Source organism: Rhinolophus sinicus, chromosome 1 (assembly GCF_057876585.1).
Source record: "Rhinolophus sinicus isolate RSI-liver-muscle chromosome 1, RSI-T2T, whole genome shotgun sequence".
In the NCBI taxonomy this organism is placed as follows: Eukaryota; Metazoa; Chordata; class Mammalia; order Chiroptera; family Rhinolophidae; genus Rhinolophus; species Rhinolophus sinicus.
In genome coordinates, this window is record NC_142501.1 from 214,428,730 (window position 1) to 214,449,675 (window position 20,946).

Sequence of the window (20,946 nt, forward strand, 5' to 3'; positions counted from 1 at the left end):
TCACACATGTGTGCTTGCTGAGGCTGCGGGGCGTGAGGGCGGCACCCCGCTTCTGTCTCACCAGTTTTCTTCTCAGACTCTGACCAAGTCTGGATGCCTCTGGGGGAACTCCCAGCTTCTGGAAAGCTAGGGTGCCAAGGACCTTCCACGGAGCCAGAGCCGAGGTCAGCCTGAGGCCCCCCTCCGACCCCATGCACCCTGAGTGCCTGAGCCTCGAGGCAGAGTCCCACGGCCCCAGCCAAGTCTGTGTGCCAACGAGGCACCACCATCTCCCCCAGCCCACCCCCGGTCCCAGGAGCCACCTGCGCCCACAGCCAGCCAGCAGGACCCAAAGCTGCGTGGCTGCTCAGGGAGCTCCCGCCTCCGCCAGGAGGGAGGGACCCTGCGCGCTCTCGCTCTGGTGTCGCTGAGGCCACAAGGTGCCCGTCGCCCCACTTCCTAAAGGTGTGCCGGTCACCTGGGGAGCTAACCTGCTCAGCCTCCCTTCTGGGCTGGACTCACTACACCTCACCTTCCTCAAACTAAATTGAAACTTTACTCTAGCAGAACTTTCTAGAAGACTCAAATCACTTGATTGTGTGTCTTTCCCTCCAAAACACGAGATTTTGTTTTATGAGTTGCCCATTATTTAAATTACCATCTGCATTAGTAACTTTGTATTCTTAGTATGTTCTACTGTTCCCTGGACCAGTTTGTAGTCCCACGTTTCATGGCCCCAGAGATGATCATTTCTACTTTTTCCCTTCCTCCCACAGGCCTAATAAAATTAACTGGAACATTTTTGTCACTCAAACTTCATATATGCTATTTCTGAAAATTATGCTAAAATAAGCAGTCCCTGCATAGCTAAGTAACAGTAAGTTAGTCACCATAAAACCTGGAAAGCAGGACAAGGCGAAGAGCCCCTCACGTCTAACACTAACGCAGCAGACAAGAAGCACAGAGCTAACTAGACACAAAAAGAAACGGCACTGTACCACCGCTGATCCATCACTAACTGCAGCTAAAGCTGCAAAAATGAATCACAATCAACTCAACAGCAACAAAACAAACAAACAACCCAACTCAAATATGGGCAAAGGACTCGAATAGAGTCCTTTCTTCAAAGATGTAACAAGTGGCCAATAAGCACACGGAAACACGCTCAACATCACGCATCACCAGGGAAACGCAGATCGAAACTACAGGAAGTAGATGGAAGCTGCAGGGCTGGGGGGAGGGGGCAGTTGTTTAGTGGGGACAGTTTCAGATTTACAAGATGAAGAGCCCTGGGGATGGACGCTGGGGACGGCTGCACAACAGCGTGAATGCACTTAATGCCACTCAACTGTGCACCTGAAAGTGGTTATGATGGTAAATTCTGTTATGCGTATTGTACCACAGTAAAAAAAGGAGAAAGAAAAGAACTACAGCAGGGCTGTTGAAGGAAGAACGAGAAAGAAGACGGAGAGGAGAAAGAGCGAGTGCAGGAGAAAGCTGGAAAGCTGGAGAGCTGGAGAGCACGCCCAGACGCAGTACCTTTGAGTTTGGTGTAGCTGTGCAGCAGGGGGTCGGCAGAAACCATGCATGGCCACCAGGGGTACCCGGACACTTTGGACCACACTAAATCGCCGACATTGTATTTCAATAGGTGGTCTTGGTCTCGGCCGGTACTTGGACGGGACTCTTTCTTAGCTGGAATCTGAAAATGAACAACAGAAGACATACTAACACACCCAATGACGACCCCTAAATCCAGCCCTCTATCTGCAGGAGACCGAAGATTAGTCAGGCTAGAGGTTCCAAACACACACACCCCGAAAGAAGGGGCATCCCCGTCACTGTTTTCAGGTACCAGCCCTGACCCCACCACCGAAATCACACTGTTGCCCTCAGCTCTCAGTGAGGGGTTGGCCCAGTGTCTGCACACAGCAGGGGCTCACGTCACGTGCATCTCTACTTAAACCTATTTCCTCACAGGGGGTAACCGTTAATGGTGCTTTACTCACCTGTCAAAGAGGAAAGCTCACGGAACCCCGAGGCCATCCTGACCCCCTGGCCCCTCCGCCCCGTGTCTGCCCATCCTCTAAAGCACCTGCACCCACAGCGTGGAAGGACCCAGTGTGACGAGGACATCAGGAGGGCCTGGCAGCCAGTCTCAGCCCCACCGCTCCTGAGCTGAGTCATGGGCTGGCTCTCTGAGCCTCAGTGTCTCCATCTTGGAACACAGTGGGGTTAGCTGACTGAAGACCTGACTGGGGCACCCTGCTCCATCACTCTCGTGCTGCTCTCCAGGGGACAAGCAGTCGGCGTGGCCCCTGCCATCCTCCTGGGCGTGACCCCGAGCCTCCCGTCAGAGGCGGCAACCTGGACACACGCTGAACCTCTTTCACAAAGATCAGTGGGCCTGGTGCTGAGGGCTGGCACAGGGCTGGCACATGACACTTTCAAAAATGTGGGCTCTCAGATTATCCCGTAGCATCCCAACGTGACACCTATCGTGTCATCTACGCCACATGGCAAACCCATGAGGACAAGGATTATGATCCCCAGTCTAAAGATGGAGAATCAAAAATCAGGTGATTTACCCAAGTTTTAACAGAACCAAGTGACGAGCTAGGAACCAACTTTGTCCCCCGTGTGCACTAACCCCCACAGGGGCACCTCCAAGGTCACCAGCCCAGGTCACTAACCTTGGGCCTTTTAGGATCACATTAGCAAGAGCTGAACAGCTCTCAAGCACTCAAAAGCCACTTTTTAGACCCTCAAAGTTCTTCATTACTTGCACAATTTCAAAGAAGTTTGAGCCATTTCCCCTCCCATCTGTGGAAATTGTACATAAAACTCCTCAACTTTAAAGCAAATATACCAGCCTTGGTAATGACACCAAGCTTCCCCGTCCTGGGCCTGCAGGTGGGCCCGAGCCTCAACCAGAGCCCAGTGGGCAGCAGGTGCCTGACACCACCAGCCCGTCCCGAGCTCCTCTGTCAAGGCCAGGGTGGCTAGCTGCTCTGTCAGCTCATTCTGGCCCGTGGTGGGCCAGCCTGAGTGTCACTTTAAGACCCGATGACAGGAAGTGCCGCCTTCTCTCATGGTGAGTAAGGGCTCCCCACCCCAGGCTTTGATGAGTGGACGCTTGTTCGCGTGTGTCCTGTACTGGGGACCAAGAACGTGAATGTGTAAGACACAGCCGTCTGGTGGCGGCGACAGCAGAGTGGGCAGCAAACCGTGTGGGAGGGAGCAGTCCCGTCTCCCAGTCCCGAGACAGGACAGACTCACGGAGCCCCACGTAGATGACAGTGTGCCCCCACTGACCAAACCAGGCTAAAGACTGTCTCCAGACCTGGAACGGGCCCCCTGGGTTCAGAAACCGCTCTCCCCTTTTCAGCCACTTTAATCTGGATGCTGAGTTCACCTGCTTGGGCCACGCAACTGACTCAGGAGGCCCCCGTGAGGCCCAAATGAGGCGACCTGGGGACCCTGGAGCCAGGGCCCACGCGGAGACCCAGGCGCCCTCCTCAGCCTTCAGCCGCGTACACACACCCGTGGTGGCCTGTGCCACCTCCTCCCCTGCCACTGAGCACAGGGCAGGGTCGCGATAGGTCCCCTGCTCAGGGGCTGGCTGCCGCGCTGCCCCACCACCCTGGACAGAACCCACAAACACCTTTCTCTCTGCGGGACTTGACGTCCTAGACACCAGAGCTGCTTCGACAAGGCCCTGCTCCAGCAACGAGTCGTATTTTATGCTCCTCTTCCTGTTCCTCCTCGCCTTGTTTTCTGCTTTTTGTCCATTTTCTTCCAACTGGGACACAGCAGCAGCACCATCGCCACAAATGGAAGATTCGAAGAGAGGTTTCCCATTCATATACGTTTTGGTGATTTTCAGCTTAATCTCCGGAGAGCCATTTTTGACAGGGGTGGCATTCGGCGGGGTCCCCATCCCCCCCTTCACCTCTGGGGACTCAAAACGCAGCTTGGCATCGTGAGCACCGGGCTCCCCATTGAACACACGGGAAGTGAGGTCTTTCAGCTTTAGCTTCTCCGCAGGAAGAAAGGGCAGTGCCTCGTGGCCGTTGAACTTGTGCATGACCCCATCCTGCAGGCTGGCGGACAGCTGGGCCTTCCCCAGGAACACAGAGCACTCGCGGTTCATGTCGCAGCTGGCAGGCTTCCCACTGGCGCTGCCCAGCAGCTCCGGGGCCTGCTTCATCCTCATGCACTTGACAGCTTTTGGGACAGAAAGGGGACCTTTTCTGACGCTGACTTCCATTCAGTCCAGACGCTTTGCTCAGAACACTGCAGTATCAGAAAAAGAGAAAGAAACATACTTAAAACCTAAGATGAGTATGCAGCTTTGTGGAGTTTGTTTTGGGTTTTTTGAGGTCAATCACAATGTTTTAGATAATGATTTAGGCCACAGGAGGCAGTCCTAAAACCACAAAAATGACACAAAATCACAGGACGGTAAAGCTGAAAGCAAACGAGCAAGAGCAGACTGTCAGGAGAAACAGAAGCCTGGCGAGGGTCCTCCCGACGTGCCACCACTCTCACTGGCAATGTGGCCATGGACACATCACTTGGTCGGCTCAGTCACTCCCAAAGGGAGACAGTCACCGGCCCAGGACATGCCATGTGGGGCTAGCACAGAGCCACGCCTGTCACAGCTGAGGAGGCCTCCCAGGCAGAGGTTCAGTGACACACACAGCGTCACCTGCTCAGCACAGTAAAACCAGGTCTTCCAAAGCCTGGCGCACTATTAGTGCCAGGCTGTCGGGGGAAAGCAGAAAGCTAGGAGTCAGCCCTGGCCAACACCTGGGGCGCTACCCCAGTCCCTCTACTCGCCCAGGCCCAGACTCAATGCTGTGACAGAAGAGCTGTAAACTTTACTGAGCTGCCATCGGCAGTGAGCAGGTCCAGATGACTACCGAGCCCTGGTGTGCACCCCTCCATGTAAACCCCCTCCAGGTGCCACACCAGCCCCACAGGGCAAGTGTGGAGGACGGTGACTTCAGAGCAATGTGGGTCTTCAGCACACAGCTGGAGTCCCCAGTTGGGGACACCCAGTGAAGGCAGCAACATCCCAAAGGGCGGCTAGGAACAAGCAGCAGGCAGGTACCCATTCCAGCGGGGAGGACATCCACCAAGGAGGCCCCTCCAGGAAGCTGGCAAGCACAGCATCAGATGGGGGACAAGTGACAGCAAGGCCTGGAGACCCACAATGCACACGGCAGTTCTGACCTGGGGACGGCCCTGCTCCCCAAGGACAGGCAGCCTGCCTGGAAACGTCGTGACTGCCACACCGGGGTCTGCTACTCACAAATGCTGGGAGGGGCCAAGGGTAAGCTCACCACGCTGGCACACATGGGGCAGCTGCACACAGGCGCTGTCCAGCCGGAAAACCAGTGCTGAGGTGTACACACCTGACTGACACAGCAGTGGCAGGCGGGGACGCTGCAGAGCGGTCACGGGACAGGGGCCGGAGCAGCCGTCCGGCTCAGCTTCCCGTGCACGGGCAACCATCTCACTCCAGGACAAAGGGAGGACTGTCCTGCTAGGGCCACTCCATATTGTTTCCAGGGGGGGCTCCTGGTCCAGCTCATGGTGGACCGAGCGGACAACATCGAAAAAGCAAGTAGGCAAAGAGAGCAAAGGCAGGGAGAGAAGAATGGGGGTCAGCCCTGGAAAGAAAGGGGCGGCGTGGGGCAAACATGTGCCCTTTAGCCTGACCTGCGGAGGAGAGTCTGAGGTGACAGCAGCAGTCGGCGGGCACCCCCAAGGGCCACACTCCACCTGTGACGCAGCCCAGGTCCCAGCACACACAGGTCGGGAAGCCCAGCTGGTTCAACGACCAACACAGGAGCCCATCTGCGGAACAGAAGCCAGCCAAGCACCACACTTCGCATCAAAACCACAGGGGGACGCCCCTCACACCCAGGACGACGGCCACTCAGAGGAGCAGACACACGTGCAGGCGGGACGCGGGACAGGGAGCCCTGTGCTGTCGGCGGCAACGCAAAGCACTGGACGCTGGGGGACAGTGTGGGGTCCTCAGAAGCTAAACACAGACCTTCCCTGTGACCCAGCAATCCACTTCTGGGCATACACCTGAGAGTGCAAGAGGGTCTCGAAGAGAGATTTGCACACCCGTGTTCACAGCTGCCCTGCTCACTACAGCGAAAACGTGGGAGCCGCCCGAGTGTCTGCGAGCGGATGGTGGGAAGCAAAGGGGGTCCATCTACGCAGTGGGACGCTCTTCGTACTTAAAAAGGAGGGAAACCCTGACCCGCTCCACCATGGAAGGGCCTTGGGGACACTGTGCTGAGTGAGAAGCCAGTCACCAAAGGACACACTGTGTGACCCCACTTATAGGAGGTCCTCAGAGTTGTCAGAACCATAGAGACAGGAAGTAGGAGGGGGGCTGTACAAGAAGGGGGGACGGAGGAATAGAAAACTAGTGGTTAACGGGAACAGTCTCAGCCGTGTGAGATCTAAGTTCTGGAGGTGATGGCTGCACAAAGCGGAAATGTACTTAATACCACTGAACTGTGCACTTAATGGTTACAATGGTCCATTTCACGTTATGAACGTTACCAGCAAACAAACTGCCCTCAGGGAGCCTTGCATGGAGTCCCAGGGGAAACGGCTGGGGGGGGGGGGGGGCAAGTCTCAAAGGGACAATGGGGAAGCAGCTCCAGAGATGAAAGGCAACTTGTGTTCGGGGTAAGAGCACGGCGGTGGGGGGGGGGGGGGGGGGGCAGGGTGCAAAAGTAGAATAAATAGAAGGGCACCCACGGCCCTAAACAAGCTGGAACAACAAATCAATACCTAGACACTTCATATGGGAACTACAGGACATGAAGGGTAAAAAGAAACGCTGGACACCTCGGTGCCCTGTAAAGAGTGAGTTCACCGCCAGAGGCCAGCACGAGGTTGCAGCGACACAGCCCTGGGGGCCTCAGTGGGCGGGCAAGGTGCTGTGCCCCCCGTGCGAAAGGAAGACAACTCCCATTGCTCCACCATTCAAACGTGAGGCAAACACACTTCCCGACATGCAAAGGCCCAGGGCTCTGAGGCACACACCCCGCGAGGACAGCCAGAGGGCGGGAGCAGGATGCAGAACCGCAGGGAAGAGCAGCGGCTCTAAGCCACGTTCATAGGGAAGGAGAGCGGGAGGCTTCCTTCCCCACGATTCTCCTTCCACAAACTTCAACCGAAATGACAGCAAAGGAATTTCCACAAAGTGTACACCCACAGGGACAAAGCCTGGAGGAGAGGGAAGCGTCAGGCGACGGGAACGTGGAAGAGAATCTGCGCTCCGGACGTGCTGCTGTAAGAGGGGGGCGGGTAACGACTTCCCTTGTTCGTAATACTTGCCCTTTAAAATGTCTTAAGGTAACAAATGCAACACATAATCATTGCAAAAAGGAAAGAAGATACGGAAGCACTCGCAGTGAAAAATGAAAATGTGCACATCAAAAGCAATGGACAGCTCAGCCAGCCTCACCAGTGGCTGCCCAAGGGCCGCAGGGGTGTGTGGGGGAGCTGAGTCACACTGCCGCTTTCTGTACCCAGCGCTTCAGAATTAGAGCATGCATCCCTTCCATTCCACAGCACAGACATGCAGGGGCTGGACGCATGGAGAGGAGGGGTCTCCAATGTGAGGGGACGGGCGCCACCCTCAGAGGCAGAGGTCGCCTGCACAACAACAATCAGCATTCAAAGCCACTCGCGGCACCAGGCCCTGGTCCAGCCCTGGAAACAGGTCCGGAGACAAAGCACAGTCCTTACTCCGGTGGAGCTAAGATTCTAGAGGGGACAGACACGATGTCAGGGAGAGGAAGGGGAAAGGCGCAGTGCAGGCTGGGAAGGCGGCAGGCACTGGGCAGGCACAGCGGCCTCCCCGCCCACCCTCCTGCTGCCCAGACGCCAGCCGCAGCCCACTCGGCCCACCTCAGAGAGGTCTCAATGCTGGGACAGCAAGGAGGCCATCAGGACATCCCCCAGACGCAAGGCAGGAGAGGGACCAAGCTCCGAGCCATTCCTCCAGAAGCAGACAGACTGGAAAACCCAAGTTCGCCAACATGATATACACACATACACCCCACGAGTCCCGTTTTCCACTTCACACGGATCTACCCGGAACATATTTGGCTCGTGCCCTCACTGAGTGAGGACAGGACCCCCATTCTCCCATCAAAGAACTCTGGGGACAACAACGAGGTCAGGAGTTTGCTACAGAACAGGGCTGGACACTGAGCACTGGTTCCTCCACAAGCTTCTCTAGCGAGCAGCTTTGTTTTACAGAACTTAGAATTTACTTACAGACACGTGCCCACGACAGTACAGGCCGTAGAACTGACCTGTTTCCTGCATTGTGTTGGCTGCAGAGCAGCTCAGCACCTCGGTTCGGCTCGGGCGGCGCGTAGCCGTGGGGCTGCCCGCTGGGCCGTGCTCTCCCCACAGCCCCGAGCCCTGGGCCTGACCTTGGTGATACGCAAGCTGCAACGTTCCCTGCTTCCATTCCCGGCTTTTACTCCGTGTATCTTCAGGGTGATATGTCCAACCTCTGCACCCCAAATACACTGCTGGGGGGACGTAAAAGGGTCCGCTCACTGTGCAAACGTCTAGCAGTTCCTCCAAAAGTTAAACAGCATGATGTGACCTGGCAATTCCACTCCTAGGGACAGACCCACAGAACTGAACACATCTGTCCACACAGAAACCTGCATCCCTCGTAAAAGCAAAAACCTGCCGAACGTCCAACAACTGGTAACGGGTAACGGCAACGTGCTCGGTCCTCCCAGGGGCCACACCCTGAGGAGTGAGGCATGGAGGCCATGACGTGGAAGAGGCTGAGTGAAGGAAGCCGGGCTGGGCTCCCAGGCCCCAGGCGACGTGACTGCTCCTCTGAGACGCTCAGAAGGTGGGGCGCCAGGGCTGGGGGCAGGGGACAGACAGTGACTGTCACAGGTGCCAATGTGCAGGCATCGGGGGTGACAGTTGTATGACACTGAGAAAATACAGAAAGTCACTGAATTGGACACTCTCAAATGGTTTAAATGGCCACTTTTCTCAGTCAATTTTTAAATGTCCAATTTCTTATTGACGGGAAAGGCCTTAAGTATCGTAGGCTGCATTGCTCGTACTTCTGTAACACACTGCCCTTTTCCCTCCGAAACATACTCGGAGCGTAATGACCATCACTGCAATGGCAGGGGGACTCGATGTCTGAGCAGCTGGTGTGAAGGCCACGTCTGGCCCAGGAGACAGCTCAGTCCCAGGAGGGGGCACGTGCAGGACCCAGGGGGCAGTGCCTGTGACACTGACCATGGGGGTCCCACCAATCGGCCCTGAGTGAAGCCCCTCCTAGAGAGAGACCTTCCCTCCACATCAACAACGAGCCTTCATCCAAGGAAACGGGCTGAGACAAGAACTCAAAGCAAAAAAAGACTGGGAACTTGGGGGACACGTGGGACAGACAGGGAATGAGAGAAACCTCTAAGAACTGTAGTTGAAGCACACGCCTCAGGTCCACTATCTACCTTTGGCTCAGCTGCTGCAGCTAGGGAGGAGAATGGGGGACAGAGGGGCAGGGAACTGGGGTCTGGGGAACTGGGGGGCCAGGGAACTGGGGGGTCAGGGGGCCAGGGAACCGGGGGGCCAGGAATCCAGGGGGCCAGGGAATTGGGGGGCCGGGGAATTGGGGGGCCAGGGAACCAGGGGGCCGGGGAATCAGGGGCTGGGGCAGTGAAGAGAGCGTCACACACTTTTTAATTCTGAGAAATGGGAATATACTGTCTAAAGTTTTTCTTTAGGTGTTTAAAGGACGATTATGAAAATGTAAAAATATTCCCAAAATGATATAATATTGAATGTTAACTATAACACACACACACACACACACACACACACACACACACACACACACGGTGCCAAAAAAATGTGTATACATTTTAAGAAAGGAAAAACTGTATTAAAGTTACGCTGATGGGAACCACTCTGAGCACCTCTTGTCACTGCAGAATCAAACGTGACTTGTATTCATCTTCTGTTATCAGTATATATTATTACAATTTTAATAGTTTTTTCCTTTCTTAAAATGTGTACACGTTTTTTGGGCACCTCTATAGTTTTCAACTTCTATGAGGAATGTAGCAGTATCTACTAAAATTATAAATGGAAAAAAAAAATCCCCCAAGTAACTAAAAGTTACAGCACTCTACAACAGCATTGCACAACCGCTAAGGGACAAAAGAAGACAACTAGACATCACACGTGTCCTACAGTCTTGCCAGAAGGACAAGAGAAAGGAGGGAAGGAGGGAAAGGGAAGGGAGCAAGGGAGACAGGAAAGGAGGAAGGAGGAGGAAAAAGGAAGGGAGTGGGAGAAGAAAAGGAGGGAAAGTGGGGGAGAAAGAGGCAGGAGAGAAGGTGGGAAGCAAGGAGAAACGGGAAAGGGGGAAAATATGACGATTACGCGGATGAAACGTCCACGTAACAGGACTTCCAAACACAAACAGAAGATTCAAAAAACTATGAAAGAGACCTGAACATTTCTCCAAAGAGGACACACACATGGCCAACAGACATATGAAAAGATACTCAACATCACTAATCATCAGAGAAAAGCAAATCAAAACCACAATGAGATACCACCTCACCCCAGTCAGAATGGCCACCAATAATAAATCAACGAACAAGTGTTGGTGAGGCTGTGGAGAAAAGGGGTCCCTCCTGCACTGTTGGTGGGATTGTAAATTGGTGCAGCCACTATGGAAAACAGTACAGAGGTTCCTCAGAAAACTAAAGACAGAACTACCTTATGACCCAGCAATTCCACTCCAGGGTATTTATCCAAAAACGAAAACACTAATTCAAAAAGATATGTACATCCCAATGTTCATTGCAGCACTACTTACAATGGCCAAGACATGGAAGCAACCTAAATGCCCCTCAAGAGATGAAAGGATAAAGAAGATGTGGTCATATACACAATGGAATATTACTCGGCCATAAAAAAGGATGAAATCCTGCCATTTGTGACAACATGGATGGACCTAGAGGGCATTATGCTGAGTGAAATAAGCAAAGACAAATACCGTATGATCTCACTTATATGTGGAATCTGAAAAACAAACAAACAATTGAACAAACAAAACAGAAACAAACCCCCAGATACAGGGAACAAGCCTAGGGGAAGGGGGTGGAGGGATGGGAATAAAAGAGAAAGCCTTAGGGGCGCCACCGACTGACACTCTCCCCAGTACCTCTCAGCTCCCAGACAACAGGCCTTGCCAGTTTGACTCCAGAATCCTTCCTCCTCCAGCTGTCTCCTTCTCTCCCCCCACAACTCCAATGCTGGCCTGCTGCAACCATCTTTCGCCAGGACTGACAGCCGTCTCCCCACCCGCTTCTCAGCCGGCACACTTGCAGGAGTTCTCAGTGCTGAGGGCGCCCGCACCAGGCGGAGGGCTCATGAGAACAGACTGCTGGGCCCCGGAGCTCATGCCTGCGGGAGCCGGTGAGCCCGAGAACCTGCATGTCTACCAAGTTCCCAGGTGGCTGATGCTGCCAGCCTGGAGGCCCGACTCTGGGAACCACCAGACTGTTCTGGTGCTGGAACCAGCCCAAAAGCAATCAGCTGTCACCTGGCTCAACCCACAGGTTTCCTTCTTGCTCATAGTACGCATCTGTGTTTCCACAGTTAGAGACAGAGACGTACGATTAAGCACATTACTCTTAGAACTTCACGTCAGCAGCGGTGTCCCTTCTCATTGTCCAGAGCAAATCATGAGGCCACACCGACTATCAAGAGGGCAGTCCTACCCAAAGCGGGGACAACTGGAAAGATTCCAACCTGAACAGCCAGTACCACAGACTGCTCTCCTGCACCCCACCCCTCACTCTGCCCGAATCCATCACCAGCTCTCCCAGGACGCTGAAGAATGTGCACTCCAAAGCACAGACTCGTGTCACACACACATATACACACACTCACACACACACTAGCGCACACACTCACACATACTCTCACATGCAGTCACACATTCACTCTCACTCAGTCACACTCACATACATACACTCGCACGCACACGCTCACACACACATACTCTCGCATACTCACACTCACACTCAGACACATACACTTGCACGTATACACACGTTCTCACACGTACTCATACACACTCAATATATTTATACATGCTGTCACACACACGCACACTCGTGCACTCACACACTCACTCATTCACACACGCTCACTCGTGCACTCACACGCACACACACACGCACACTCGTGCACTCACACACTCACACTCAGTCACACACACGGACACCATTTAGGGCCTCCGTCGCTCTTACGATGAAAATCCTCAGCCTACAAGAGCCTGCCCCCCACACCCGGTGGCCTCTGCTGCCTGTTCTGCAATCCCCCTCACCCTCTGCTGCAGCGACACCAGCCAGCTTTCTGCACCCATCACAGGTCTCTGCACAGGCCGTACCCTCATATGCAGCACTCACACTCACCTTCTGCCAAGCACACCTGCTCCCAAGCACTCCTCTGCTCCAGCACTAATCCCAGTGAGGAGTCTTTCCTGACACCCGCCCCCCCCACTGGGTAAATCTCCCTACAGGACCTGCTAGGTGCACCCCATTGTTCTTTTGTGACTTTCGTTTGTTGCAGGTGCCATGCAAATTCCGAATACAAACAGAGGGAGAGACAACAGGCAGAGCGCCTGGTACCCATGCCACCGTCAGTCTAGGCTGGTGCTGACGCAGTCACCCTCACTGCCCCCACCCCCACCCCACAGAACCATGGAGCACACCCCAGATGGCAAATCGTTTTATCAGTATGTATCTGCACGCACTCTAAAAGGTACAAATTCTTTTCTGAAATACAACAAAACCACGATGGCAGCTTTAAAAATCTGAATCCCTCAGTAACAAACCTAGTCAGTGTTCCACTTTCTCATTGTCTCAAACACTGTAAGTGGTGTTTAGCCTGTGCCTCCAATGTCTTCTCACGCACAGCCCTGCTTTTTGTTTCCTTGCTGAAGAGGCCGGCTACTGGGCTCATTGGTTACCACGTGCCGAGTTCTGCTCTGACCGTCCTGCAGTGTGGGTCAACGTGTTCTTTTCGCCCCTGTATTTCCTGGAAATTGGTCACTGGCAACAATGGCTTGATCAGATTACAGTTCAATTATTTGGCAAGACTGTTTCACAGGTTTTTCAAAGATGTGCTCTTCTGTCCAGTGGCTCCTGCTACCTCACACCGCTCACAGGTTGGTGAGGTCGCAGCCCCAAGGACGCGGATCTGGCTCGTCCCTGGTACACAGGTGCTGCTCAGTGAATGAGGGAATGGCACTGCCACACTAACAATACCACGGCCACCCTCCTATTCCAGGACGGACAGCCTTAGGTTACAATGTCCCCCAACAGGCAGGACAGCAAGTCTCCAGGGCACAGAATCGGAGGTCAGGTCCTGCTGGTGCTCCAGGCACTTCCAGCCTTGTGACTTTGGGTCACAATTAACATCTGGGGGTGGGTTTCCTGCTGAGAGGATTTGAGGGGATGAGGTTCAGAAGTCTCGCAGCTCAAAGCCACTCAGGGGGCCACTCCACACAGGAGGCACCCTGTCTTCAAATCTTTTGGGGAAAGCAACACAGAAGCCTCTTATTTCCAACATATATTTTCATTTAAAAAACTAGGAGTTCACGTTTACGACATTAACCTCTAGGAAAACAGCAGACAACTCCAAAGCTATCTCCACGTGGTAACTGAGTGGCCATGCCTAAAGCCCAGAAGACAAATCAGGGGGTCCTTGCCGTGGAAAACTCACGCCCTAGAGGAAGGGCAGGAGCCCACACAAAGCGCAGCTGTCAGGGCCCTGCACCCACAGACAAGGCCGCTGGGAAGAAGCCCGGCACACGGCACACGCACCGGCTGGCGGGTGGGCGGGACGGAGCACGCTCAGCACAGCGACCTCTCAGGGCAGTGCGGTGCACAGGCCAGTGAAGGTGCCAGAACATGCAGGGACCACACAACACGCTCCCGAGTGAGCAGGAAAGCGCCAGGCCACGTTTGCGGCTAGGAGGTGAAGTCAGAGCTTGTCTGGGAAGGAACGGAGGTAGACGAGAAACCAGGCCCACTGTCACTTTTGACTGGCTCACAGTGATACAACGGTGCTCTAGCACCCAAGCCTTCAAACTGGGAACCCCACAATCACGGGGGCCCACTCTCCCTCATTCGGAGCCCCATGAGGCGCCCTCTTGCATCTATTCGCTCTTCCTACCCTGCCCACCATGCCTTGCGAAGGCCACCGTCTCCAGCCCTGGTCCACGAGCCTCTTCTCTGACCTCTGTTACCAGTCCACGGTGAGGCGACGCCTTTCCAACCTCACACTAGGGCAGGTTCATGCCACTCATCACCCACACCACTTCTGGGGTACCTTACACACTGGACTTCGTACAAGGCGCTGAGGGTCCCTTTATTATTACAGGAAGACTGACGCTCACTCAGGTACCTTTCTAGGCCTGGGGGTGTGAGAGTAATCAAAGCCCAAAGGAGACATGTCAATGCAGTCAGGAAGAGGGACAAATAACAACACGGGATGTCTGGGGAGAAGAGCTGTGCCTGCTGGCGACAGGGCGGGCCAGGAAGGGGCCTGCAAAGGGGGAGCTTGGAGCAAGGAGCAAGCATGCAGGTGACCAGGGGGAGGATTCCAGGCAGCAGGACAGCAGTACGACAGCCTGAGGCCAGCGTGGCGTGGGGGGGGGGGGGGGGGACACAGAGAGTGCCCCCAGGTAATGAGGCACCCAGCACCCCACAACAGGCAGGGAATCAGGGGGCTTTCTGGGAGTGCCGTCCGACTGAGAGTGAATGAGAAGGAACCAATAGGAAAAGCTAGTTGTGCCCACACATGCACTGGGCTGCACATGGGGTGGGGGAGGGGCAAAAACAGACCACGCGAAGGCCCAAGGGGAAAGTGGCAGCAAGAGGTGGTCTGAAGGGGCTGGGAGAGGGTGAAAACCCAGGGACAGGCTGGTCTTGACCCCCAAAGGGCAATGGAGAGCCCTGAAGAGTGGGGCCTGCGTGGTCATGCACATCTTAGAAAGACCAGGTGAGGTGCAAAGAGCGAGCTGAGGGCAGTAGAACCGGACTCAGAAACACGCTTTCTGATCTGCTGGCCTTCGTAACAGAGCAGCAAAAACACACGTAAAAGCTCCATTGAAACGTGAAAAATAAATCGAAACATGAAAACACTGCTGATAGAAATATACCGTCCAACAGAGTCACAGGCTTAATTCGTATCACTGACTTTTCCGATGACAAGCCAGTCCACATAAGACTGAGGTGCCAGCTCCTTCCAGCAGGAAAACCTGTTTCTCTGCACCCCACTCCTCAGCTCAGCCACACTTTGCAATTTCTATCTTCGTGTACTTTGTGGAAACCATTAACTATTACAGACATTAAGATGCTTTGAAAACTCATCGCTGGCCATTTGCTTCCTGGAAGGCAGACACACAACTAATTTGGGGTCTGTCTTGATGCTTTTTAACTAGCAAACAAATGTCATCAAATCAATCAACTCCTTCAAAAGCTACATTGCAACCAACAGACAAAAGCAAAATGCCAGCGAGTCCCTGGGGTAACCAACTTAAGTCATTTTCTCCCCAAACTGTTAACTGTAAATAATCATTCCTGGAAAAGAAATGAATACATCACATAAAGACAGTTTATAAAACATAAGCCTAATCCTCTACAACTCCCATGTCCCCTCTTGCTTTGTTATTTTGTAGACTTTATATTCTTTTTACCTTGCCCAGTGATACCCAGGGGTACGGGAGAAATATCACAGCCTGCTTCTTCGTACTGGCAGGTACACTTCTGCTCTACTGTTGTACGTATATGCTTGCAGTGTTTCATAATTAATTTTTATTTTAACGTTTGAGTTAGTTGTGATGAGACAGGGAGAAGAAGACAGGCCTGCCTGGCAAACATGCTGCTGGCTCCCGATTCAAGCAGGGTAACCTTAGGCCAGCCCCTTACTTTCCGCACTCAGCTTCTTCCAGAGGGTCCCTATCTGCTTCAACATGACTTACAAAAGAGAGGCCAGGAGCTGGCATTAAAATGGGCTATTTGTTTTTCTCAAGTCACATGCCCATTTATGCAGCATTTACTGAGTGCCTACCATGAGGGGGCACCAGCAGAGGCTGGGCTGCCCAGGCTAGAGATTCCTCCCCCAACAGCTCACCAGCAGGGGAGAAAAGTCACATGTGGCCATTGAAAGGCGGGATACTCTGCACTCAGAAAAGGAGGACAAGCAGTGGTCCACACCCAACAACAGTCCCCGCAAAAGCCTAGGATCAGGACAGAGCATCAAGTATTTGGGAAACAGGGACACATTCCTTGCAGTCCGGCACAAGAAAAGAGTGAGGCTCAGAAGGCTAAGATGCTTGTCCAAAACTGCGTACGTTCTACACCCAAGCATCTACCCGAAACAACCCAAAACCCAACAACCCAGTGTACCAGGACACGTGAGTATAAAGCCTTGCATCTTCAGTTCCTGCTGATTAAAGCGTTAACTTGCTTGGATTGTGAACTTCAGCACCATTTCAGTACATCCTTTTACATGTGCTTGGTGACAAGAATCCCATACCTCACTCACATAGCACACATTTTACTAGTGTTTTCCATCCACTCACCAGCACTTCATAGTAACTGTAATTCTGCATTTTACATGTTTTACGCTGCAGCACCAAACCATAAAAAAGGAAGTAACTAATTAGTTTACAATCTGCCATATGAGCAAACCTTTTCAAGTTGGACCACTCGTAGGACATCCCAGTAGGTAAAGGCTGACCCTCTCTTCCCCAGCCAAGCCACAGGGCCTCCAATTCCTGCAACTGACTTATTCATTTGCCTCCTCACATTTAAGCAAACATTGTTTTAACAGCCCTGTGTAAATCGGTTGCATAAAAACCATAAGCCTGGTAGCCACATCTAGTAGCCTGTTTACCTTATTGTTTTTCTGTCTCCACAAATTTTGAGTTGTTAGTTTATACATTCCACATGAATATATCACATATGTGCACACACAAGAATAAATGTCCATCATTCTTTAAAACTCAAAGTTACGTATCTGGTACTCTTATTGGGATGTTTACTGCTGGCATCAGAGCCAGCCTAACTGGTAGTGACGCAGGGGGGTGAAGGGGGGTAGAGCAGAGTTCTTCACAGCAAGCCCTCCCTTTAGCAACCACTGGCCTAAAACTGCAGGCTGCTGGGCGGCTGAGAAAATGGAAGAAAAGGAAAGGAAATGACTCAAAGTAATCGTGCTTAAGGCATGAGTCCTCTTCACTCCCAGGCGGCAGTTTAGATTTGAACTGGTCGGTAGTGGGGCTGAGTACACACCAAGTACACAAGGGCTGTTTCACCACTTGTCTCCTTTGTGTTACTGTTTGGAGGTGGGCTTTTTAAATAGTGTTGCTCTCGGTACATTTAAATATGTAACTAGAACACTGAAACCATTTTGGAAAATAAAGGAGTTAAAGTCCCAGCTGCATACACGGGATGGCTTCTTTTCCATCTTGATAACCTTATTTTAAAGTACATGAGATAGACTCAGTCTAATGGACGTGCGGTACTAACATGAGGCACTTCGGTTGTTCGGTGATTGATTAAACGAGAGCATCTTGCTGTTTAACTCATTTAAAAGTCAAAGCCTTGGAAGTGCGAGCACGGGTTGTCAGTGCCCCAGGAACTTCCCAAACGCCGCTCACTCGCTTCTAACTGGTCTCCTCCCAGGTTCTGTTAACACGCACACACTCCAGAGCCCCAGTGACCCGCCTAAGATGACTGGCGTCGTGATACCGTCTCAACTCGAATGTCAAGTCTGTGACCAGTCACAGGGCGCGGAAGGACAGAGGGCTAACGCTGCAATGGGTCCGCGTTCTTTCTACCGAGAGTCAAGACCGGCGTTTTTTAAATGCCGAGATTTTAAACCGCCCTTCTTGCGAGTGGAGCCAAGCTAGCCGTGCGGACCGGGGACGGCGTTTCTGCGTGTCCTGAGGCCTCGGGGCCCCTCGTCTGCCCCGAGGGCCGGGGGCAGCGAGGGTGGGGGCACCCGGGGAGGCGCGGGCGGGGACCGGGGGCGCCCACAGCCCCGGGCCATCCCCACGCCCGGCCCTGCACCTCCACCTGCCAAGGCCCAGCCCGGCTCCCCGCGCCCGCGCTGACCAACGGCCAGCACCCGCCAGTGTCACCCGGGGACCCTCAGCAGACAAAAAGCGCCTCCCCGCCGGTCAGGCGCGCCCCTCCCACCGCCCGGCCCCGGCCCGGCCCGCGCCTCACAAAGGCCGGCCCGGCCCGCTCGGCGCCGCGGCGAACAAAGGCCGCCCGGCCCGCAGGCCGGCACAGGTGCAGCCGCCGGCGAAGGGCCCAACATGGCCGCGCCCGCGCGCCGGCCCCGTTCTGCCGCCCGCGCGCCCCCCGCCCCGGCCCCGCCGCGCCCCGGCCCCCGCCCGCAGCCCCCAGCCCGAGGCCCGAGGCGGCCGGGCGGCGGCTCAGTGACCTGTTGTGCGTCGCATCCTCTGGCGGTAGCGGCTCTCCGGGCGCGGCGTTCCAGCTCCGGCTCCGGTGGGGAGGGGACCGGGGCCGCGGGGAGGGAGGGCCGAGGGCGGGCAGGGGGCGGCGGCGGGCGCAGCGCGGCCAGGCCGAAGCTCTCCGCGCGCGGCGCCGACCCCGCCCCCGCGCCTCCCGCCCGCCGCCGCTGCTGCCGGGCCGCCGCCGCCGCAGAAGCCGCGGGAAAGTGCGCGCCGCTGATTGGCTGCCGCGCTCGCGGGCTGCGGTCGGGCTTTTCAAATCCGCGCCGGCCGGTCGGGCGGGGCGGGGGCGGCGGCCCGGGCACCAGGGCCGGGCGGGGGCCGGGCTGGGGTCGCGGGACCCCGCGAGCCGCCTCACAGCTGCGCCGACGCGCGCCCCGCTCCCGCTACTCCGCCGGGCGCGCGCCAGGCAGCGGCTGAACCGAAAGCTCGGAGCGGGAGGCAGGAGGCCGCAGCGATCGGGCGCGTGCTGACGTCACGGCCACGCGCCCAATCGCGGCCCGCGAGCCCGCGAGCCCGTCCCGCGCGCCCGGCCCCGGCCCGGGACGTCGGCCCGCGGCGCCGCTCGCTCCCCGCCACGCCGCGCGCCCTGCGCTCGCTCGCGCCGCGCGGGAGGCGCCCAGGTGCTCACCACGGCCCTGCTGCGGCGGCAGGAAGGCGGCGCGGGGCCTGGTAGTGCCGCCCCACCAGGGAAGGCCGAGGTCAATTCCCCGGCCCCTACACGCGGAGACCCAGCGAAGGGGAGCGTGGAGGGGGCTACCGGGCTGCAGAGAAGGATGCATAGCCTATCCCAGGCCTGCGCTCCTGAATACTGCAGTACTGGCTTGGCACAGGTGGTCACAAACAGCTACCCTGAGCGGTGGGGGGGGGGGGGGGGAGGACCAGCACGGTGGTGTTGGGGTCTTCCTGCAGAGTATCTGCAGGGCGTGCGTTCAGCGGCTCCCCCCACCTTCCAGGCTCGGGTCTGTCCTGGAGCTGGGTGCATTGGGGGATCCCTGGGCAGAGTCAGGACTTTCAGGCCCTGACAACCTCACTGCCAGTCTCGCCCTTCCCTGGAGTGGACACATCGGGTGACTGAGGGGTCGGGGTACAAAAGCCTGGTCAGTTCTGCCAGTGCAGAACTCTAGTAGACAACACTCACTTCAGAGGAGGTGGCACTCAGCCAGCTAGGAGCTTCAGCTGCTTCCCACAAGAGCAGGGACTGCCCTAGGGCAGCCAGGGCCAGGACAAGGCTCTCCCCAGCGTCCCAGCTGACAGGGATTATGGAATTGTTCACCCTCTGTCCCAGAACTGTATGGTGAGGTCCTGCTGTGTGCTGAGCCCTTGCAGGGTACTGGGGGTCCTGACTGACCAGAAGAGACACCCTTGGCCACCGGGAGCCCCTGGGTGGTGGCTCATTCACATTTGCACTTTACCATATCCCTCTGGCTGTGGAGAGAATAGGTGCCCTCCCCGGGCCCTGGACCCCTCTGGAGCACCAGCCTGCAAACTTCCGCCTCCCAGCACTTTTTCAGTCCCTACAGTAGGAGACAAATGAGCACCGGGTCTCATTTGATTTCACAGATTTGGAATGAAAGCTCCTCTTCTGAAAAAAGAAAAATCTGCATTTACAATAGTGCAATCAACATGTAAATTTATTCAAAACCTGCAAGTGTGTGTTTGGATTTCCTTAAAGTTATTTGGGGCTGGCTGGTCTTTTCCCACCCAGTGTGGGCCTCCCTGGACCCAGCCTGGCTGTGTCATGGAGGTCCTAAGGCTTTTACAGCAAGTCTGGCCAGCTGCACAGTCCTCAGCCCTCCATGCACCAGAGCTTTGTCCCATGGATTGCAGGAAGCCCACAGGTAGGTGCCTGGATCTGTAGGTGCTCACCTGTGAGACTCCCACAGGTGGACACTGGCTGGCACACAGCTTGGAAGTTCTGAGCCAGGGCAGTACCTCCGCCCCCCCCCCCCAACACACACACACACACACACACACACACACACACACACACTATGTGCTGTTCTTGGAAAGCAGGCCTCAGGCAGGGGGGTGAAAGCCAGGAGAGGGAGCCTTGAGCTTGGCTATGCTGGGCACTCGAGGACGGCAGCAGCTGGGGCCAAACTTTATTTTGGTCTCTGAGACTCTTGTCACTTCTCTGAATGAAAACTCCGCATTCAGACGAAGCAATTGCAGCAGATGGAGGGACTAAGAATCCAGTCGACATAAAGCTGCAACCACAGACGAGCACTTTCATAGGGCAAGGACTGCCCTGCTCTGGCCCACTGCGGTTCAGCTGTCCTCCATCTCGGCTCTCATACCGAGGCTGAGCTAGGCAGGGCCTTTAGGACTAAGGTACCCCTGGGCCTGCCTGCTGGCTCTGGAAC

General features: G+C 55.2%; 1 protein-coding gene across 2 annotated transcripts in view; it reads right to left on the reverse strand.

Annotated features, from left to right (window-relative positions):
- NSD2 (nuclear receptor binding SET domain protein 2) overlaps positions 1-20,946 on the reverse strand; it is a 68,960-nt gene that overhangs the window by 45,642 nt on the left and 2,372 nt on the right. Inside the window, exons 1-3 of one of the 2 annotated variants that reach the window (XM_074320195.2) lie at positions 18,550-19,002; positions 3,644-4,275; positions 1,519-1,681 (exon numbers count right to left, since the gene is read on the reverse strand). In XM_074320195.2, coding sequence (XP_074176296.1) covers positions 1,519-1,681; positions 3,644-4,249 — 769 coding nt within the window. In that variant the 5' untranslated portion in view covers positions 4,250-4,275; positions 18,550-19,002. Of the gene's footprint in view, positions 1-1,518; positions 1,682-3,643; positions 4,276-18,549; positions 19,003-20,946 lie in introns of those variants that run through there. The other variant, XM_019712499.3, reaches the window with a different exon arrangement.